General features: G+C 36.3%; 1 protein-coding gene across 1 annotated transcript; it reads left to right on the forward strand.

Moving 5' to 3' along the window:
* Positions 1 to 3,794: 3,794 nt before the first annotated feature.
* On the forward strand, positions 3,795 to 5,863 carry LOC113345713 (BTB/POZ domain-containing protein At5g60050-like). The gene is made up of 2 exons (XM_026589399.1): positions 3,795 to 4,427; positions 4,736 to 5,863. Exons 1-2 carry the CDS (start codon positions 3,825 to 3,827, stop codon positions 5,702 to 5,704), a joined length of 1,572 nt encoding a protein of 523 aa, XP_026445184.1. The 5' UTR covers positions 3,795 to 3,824; the 3' UTR covers positions 5,705 to 5,863.
* The last annotated feature ends 1,118 nt before the right edge of the window (positions 5,864 to 6,981 follow it).

The following is a 6,981-nucleotide window of genomic DNA, read 5'->3' on the forward strand; positions in this document are numbered from 1 at the left end:
TGCTTGATATAGCAACACATGCGAGGTCGACCGAGCTATGCTCTAACAAATGGAATCAAATCACCGAGGTGCAAAATTTGTTCATTCAGCTAATTTTGTTTCGTTGTAAATCATCAATCTCTCCAATAAATCTTGACTACACCCTTCTGAAACCAAAATTAGATTGGTGATCTGAAACAAGAACCAATAACTTCTTCTTGTCTCATAAAAATCACAAATTGAAACCCTAATAAAATCGCAAATTGAAAACCTAATAAAATCATAAACCCATGTTGAATTGATTCTGTCAAGAAATCAAATTGAAAGTCAAAGAACAATCGAAACCCTAATTTAAGTTTTTGTTTGAAACCTCAATTCTTCAAAAAAAAAAACAAACAAACAAACCCTAATTGAACACAAAGTCTTAATCATATCTGCGACGGAAGTAGCAAATCAAATAACTATAGTTTATTTCATTATCAAATCCAAGTCTGATACGTTTATATGATGATTTTAAAAGAAAAATAAATACATCGCAGGTTCTACATAATAAAGACCACAATAGCAGTAGCTGGGACAAAAGAAAAAGTTATGTCGCGGGCCAGCAACGGGTAGATAAGGTGGGAGATAAAACGGGATCATAGATTTTTCTTATATACTTATTAACCGTTAGATCAAATCCACTTTAGGGTATCATTGTACACTCGTATTTTTCAGTATTTTTATTTTCATAAAATTAATTAAAGCCTAGTCATAAACGGTTAACAGGAGTCAACGTGAATTTCAAGTACCAAACACCAAGCTGGACAAATGTTAGACCAAACTCAAAAGTTGGACAAAACCTGAGTACCAAAAACAAAATAACCCAATCCAATTCTTGCTATTTTTCCGTTCAGTCTTTATTTAAAACCTCTTTATCCAATGGGAGTTTACACTCGAGAACCATTGTTGTCGTTGTTGAACAAATATAACCGGATGGGTACTTTTGTAGCAGTAACAATCTATAATTCCATGGGATATTGATTCATCTTCATTCACGTTTCAACTTTTTGTACCGATACCTTAATCATCACCAAGATTGGGTGAGAAACCATTACTGCACGCTATTACCGAGCTCTACCTGATGCTATCGAGATTTTCTTATTTTGGGAATTGAATAAGTATCCCTTGTTTTAGTGGGCCTTCATAAATATCCCTATCAACAATATTTTTATCCTTTCATCTTTAAGAAGATTCTGATTTTACTAATAATCCCACAAATATCCTCTAGATATTATTAAAGTTTAAATGATTCAACGTTAATTTTCAATTTCAGATCTGAAACTTTCTATCTTCTCCTCGGCATCACCTCCGCCATCACCGTATTCTCCACCTCCTTTTCTGCCGTACTGAATAGTGATGATGGTGGTGGAAGAAATCAAATTGCGACTACAACCAGCAATGCCACCACCATTTCAGAGTCAGAGAAAAATATTGTATAGAGAATATATTTAAGATCGAGATGGAGAGATCTTTAATTGAAAATCAAACCAAACCCACCGCCACCGCCGTCTTCATCATCACCACCTCTACAAATACTCCCACCTTCGCCGCCGACAACTGGTTCAAAATTCAATCGAGAAGTATCAACAACAAGGAATGAAACCTCCTTCTTCTTCTTCTACAATTGATTTTTAAAATCAGATCCAAATAAATCGAGATCTGATTTTTAGGTTTTGATTTTTGATTACTTTTGAGTTAAACTTCTTCGAATTATTGTTTATTCGTTTCATCCACTTTTTCAATCGAATTATGAAGAGAAGTAATGATGATGGTGGTGGCGGCGGTGGTGGTTCTGGTGGCAGCGACGGTGGAGGATGTATTTATATGATTAATTCTCATTTTTCTAAAACTGGTCTGGTCTGTTTATTGTTGATACGATTTTTATGGGATCAACTATTGTTGTTGATCCAATAAATGGATCAACTCCTGTTGTTGACACCATTTTTAATGGGATCAACTACTGTTGTTGTTCCATTCACATGGATCAACTTCCATTGTTGGCACAAAAAAGATGGAGTATTTTTTCAGTTACTCTTTGGATGTTATAGTTGGTGGTTGTTGTGGTACTATGGTGGTGGTAGTTGTTGATATGGTGGTGGTAGTTGTTGATATGGTGGTGGATGATTTTGTAGTGGAGATGATGGTGGTGGTGTGTTTTGAAGGTGCTGGTGGTGGCTTTTGTTGGGGTGGTGGAATCAACAATGGGGATTGGCTTATTTTGCAACTATTTTAGCTTCAGAAGCAAATTTGGGGACTACTACATTGGGGATTATGTATGTATCAGGTACTGAAATCACCAACAATGCATGATATCAACTATTTATGGGATCAACTATTGTTGTTGATCCAATAAATGGATCAACTCCTGTTGTTGACACCATTTTTTATGGGATCAACTACTATTATTAATCCATTCACGGGGATCAACTTCCATTGTTGACAAAAAAAACAAAAAAAAAACGTACTATTAAAGTTATTTTTGAACTTTTAATTTTGGATCAACTTCGGTTGTTGACACCAAATTTTGGCGGCGGCGGAATGATGGTGGTAGAATGATGGTAGTGGTGGTGATGTATCAGTGGTGGTGGTAAAGTGGTGGCGGACTGTTAGTAGTGGTGGAATGGTGGTGGCGGTGGTTAGTCAGTCGTGGTGGTGGTGGCGGAGCTGCTGGTGGTGGAATGGTGGTGGTGTCAGTGATATTATAGAGAAAGAAATTTGTGGTTTGAAATGAAGAAAGATATTGTAAATGAAGGTATTTAGGTAAACTGTTTTTTAGTGGATAAGGTTTTTAAATTATAGAGACATATTTATTGTTGTATAATGATATACCTTTTCTTATTTACTCTTTCAATTATTGTAACCGAACTCCCTTTTTACATGTGAATTCAGCTAAAACCTAATAAACTCCATAGGAATCGAATTCTACCAATTTCCAAAGATATTGCTAACCCTATGAATGTGATTTGACGCTCCATTAATCTACATGAGAATACAATGATTTTATGAAAAGTCAAGAAGTAAGATCATCCCACTATTTACATAAAGTTAATCGCAAACGACAATTGGCCTAGTTAATCTGCAACAAAAACTAATCACATCTTCATATTTGATCAAAATCCCCAATTGAAACACAACTGAAATCTCACCTGAAATCCTATTTAATCGGTTTTGTTATGAACTCAAATTGAAACCCAAAGAAAAATCGAAACCGTATTTAAGTTTTCGTTTGAAACGTCAATTCTTCAAATCCCTGTTTGACTTCTTCTTTCATCAAAATCATACCCTAGATTCCAAATCTCCGCAACAATAATTTTCTTCGTCATTTGATCCAAGTAAATCAAATCCCGATACGTTTATATTATGGGTTTCCATGAAAAGAAAGAAATATAGTGGAGATTCTAGAGGATTGAGACGACATCATAAGTGAGATTAGAGAGGAAAAGAATCTGTTGTGGTTGATTGTGAATAATCTAGCAACCTGTAGATAAGAGAGAAAAGAATGAAGGCGTTCGAGGGGTACACTCGTTAGATCCTAAATCCATTTAAGGGGTACACTCGTAAACTAAATGTTTTTATAATATTTTTATGTTATAAAATTAGTTGAAGTTTGGTCATTAATAGTGAACGCAGGTCAACGTCAATTCCAAATACCAAATTCTAAGTTGGACAAAAATTAGACCAAAAATTAAAATTGGACAAAATGCAAGTACTAAAATCTAAATAACCCATTTTCTTTCATCTGAAAAAGATTCATTTTTCAGTTCTCCCACCACACTTGAGAGTTCACATCGAGCTCTCGCTCTATGTCTCTAATGGCGGCAGATAGAAACAAATTGAGATCTAAAGAGGTCTCAAACATGATAAAGCAAGGGTTCATTGAAACCCCATCTATTATTTTCTCTCCATCAAGATACATTTCTAGGGTTTCTTCTCCTCCGCAAACCCCTTCACCTCCACAGCCTCCTCATCTTATATACCCACCACAGCAACTGCAATCAAGAACTACACTTTTCGAAATGATGTCCAATGAACATGAAAAAGAATCAATTCAATCTCCTGATCATGACGGGAATAGTACTAAGTTACAACAAAGAATTAATGAGATCTTAACAAAGGCCCCTTTCCAAAATCCTAATTGGGGTGAACCTAGTGATGTGAAGGTAGTTGTTGTTTCAAGGGATGAGTCTTTTAAGGTTGAAATGAGGTTGCATCTTAAGATTTTGGTTAATCGAAGTCGATTCTTTGCGGATAAGTTGAAATCTGGTGGGAAAATTGAACATTGTGTTGAGATTTCTGATATTGATGATGTTGAGATTTATGTGGAGACATTGGTGTTAATGTATTGTAATGATTTGAAGCAGAGATTAATGGGTGAGAATGTGGAGAAGGTTTTGAGCTTACTTAAGGTATATATATCTGTACAAATCATTTGTATTGTATTAATGCTTGCAATCCGTTTGATTTAATGCTTGAATGACTGATGTGTATTTTTTCAGTGTACTCATATGGGTACAATTTTCTGTAGGTATGTTATGGATTCTTTCTTGAAACAATTATCTAACTTTCATTTCTGGGCGTATCATAGAAAATGTACCATTCAACTAGGAACAATGTTCTTTAACTGAACTAGGGGATTTGCCAATTTTCAACTGAAATTCCTCGTTGTCTACTTTATATTTTCACTCATTTTCTATGATATTTGCATTTGATGCAGGTGTGTTCTGACATTATGTTTGATGTGGGAGTAATATCTTGTTTAAAATATTTGGAAGCAATTCCATGGACTGAGGAGGAAGAGGACAAAGTGGTATTAGTTCTTTGTAAGCTTCAAACCAGTGACTTGGTGATTGAAGTTCTTCAAAGACTTTATCCTTCAGAACCATCTACGTCGACAGAAGCCAATGGCGTTTTCTTGCAGGTTATGAGTGGTGTATTACAAGCTAAAGATGATAAAGCTTGTCGGGAAATGAAGAATCTAATTTTTAAATTGTTCACAGTAGAGCCAACATCTTCAAGTAAAGGAAACTATCACTTGGATGTTTCTAAAGATACTCTTGATAATATCTGCCACAGATGTATTAATGCCCTTGTTATTTGTGCAAATGAAGTTACAAACATTGATGAAGGCAAGAGGGACCGAGCTGATTTAATGAGTGAGATAAGTCGGGAAGCCAATAATCTTCGATGGGTTGTTGATATTTTGATTGATAAAGAAATGGGTGATGAGTTTGTGATACTCTGGGCAAATCTAGCGGAGCTTGCTACTCTTCATCCTAAAATTCCTCCAATGCGCCGTTATGAAATAAGCAGGATCACTGTACAGCTATGTAATGCTATAGGAAGAGGACTTATTTATGCATCAAGAGAGACGAGATTCTCACTATTGTGTACATGGTTGGAGGCTCTATATACCGACTTTGGACTGATGAAGAGATGTTGTAGAAATTTTGACAAGAAATTGGTGGAAGATGGATTGGGTCGGACGATACTAACATTGTCATTGCCACAGCAACAAGGGATCTTAATGAATTGGCTTCATCGGTTTGTGAACAAAGGTGATGATTGTCCGAATCTAAGACAAGCATTCGAGATTTGGTGGAGAAGATCTTTCATCAGGCAATATGCGGAGCAGGATAGTTCAAAATTGCAGATTACCAGTGTCCCCTATTGTTCAACACTCTAGGGGAGCCAAAGCCGTATTCTTTCTTTGGTGGCTTTACAAAAGCTTTCACCCCATTTATGTACATACGTAACATGTCAGTCTTTGGTATAATATTTTGGGACTGTCTAGCATATCATGTACAGAAGTTTTGCAATGTCATTAATCCTTTCATTGGCTGCATTTCTCACATCTTGGTCTGGGGTATCATGCTGTTAAAACATTCTTTAGACCATAAATGGAAGTAGATATCTAGTACTGTTTTTCAAACTCTATTTTTGATAAAATATACTCCCTATTCGAGAAGAGTAAAGTCGCTAGACATTCTTCTTTAGGTTTACAGAGTTTTTGATTTCTTCATTGAGAATCTCAGAACAACAAACTGAGATATTTAAACAGCTTTCAGGTGTTACTTGTTTGGCCGGTACAACAACGTACACTTAACTGCCAACTGCCAGTAACCCTCACACGCTCAAGATACACACGCGCTCACACTCAATTCACACACTTACACAAATGCTTACACACTCTAATTACAAGATTAAGCTGATATTCTAACACCCCCCTCAAGATCAAGGTCTGGAGAAGCCAAGGACACTGAGCTTGAGCCGCAATGTAGAGAAGCGAGTTGTGGATAGAGCCTTAGTGAAGATATCAACAGTTTGATCTTGAGTTGAGAGAAATCTGACATCCAAGGCCTTGGCAGCAACAAGCTCACGCACATAATGAAATGCAATTTTAATGTGTTTCATTCTATTGTGAAAGATAGGGTTGGCAGTTAGGTAAGTGGCACCCATGTTGTCACACCACAGGACTGGAACTCTAGGTATGGAGAAGTGCAACTCAGTAAGAAGTGAATGAACCCATACAAACTCAGATCTTGCATCGTCTAAGGCACGATACTCAGCCTCTCAAACCAAGCTCTAGGAGCCTGTTTTAAACCATACAATGATCTCTGAAGCTTACACACATGATTAGGAAAAAATTTATCTTTATATCCAGGTGGTTGAACCATAAATACTTCCTCAGTTAGATGGTCATGTAAAAAGGCATTTTTGACATCCAACTGTCTTACCTGCCCATTCTTGTAGAGAGAAATAGAAAGAATTATCCTGACAGTAGTAGGCTTAACTACAGGACTGAATGTATCTTGATAGTCAATGCCTTCCACTTGATTGTAACCTTTAGCCACCAATGTGGACTTGTATCTCTTTATAGATCCATCTGCTCTTCTTTTGATCCTAAAAATCCATTTGCAACATATAAGATTGTAGCCATCTGAAGCTTTAACTAACCTCCAA

The sequence above is a fragment of the Papaver somniferum genome, unplaced genomic scaffold, assembly GCF_003573695.1.
Source record: "Papaver somniferum cultivar HN1 unplaced genomic scaffold, ASM357369v1 unplaced-scaffold_83, whole genome shotgun sequence".
NCBI classification, from domain to species: domain Eukaryota; kingdom Viridiplantae; phylum Streptophyta; class Magnoliopsida; order Ranunculales; family Papaveraceae; genus Papaver; species Papaver somniferum.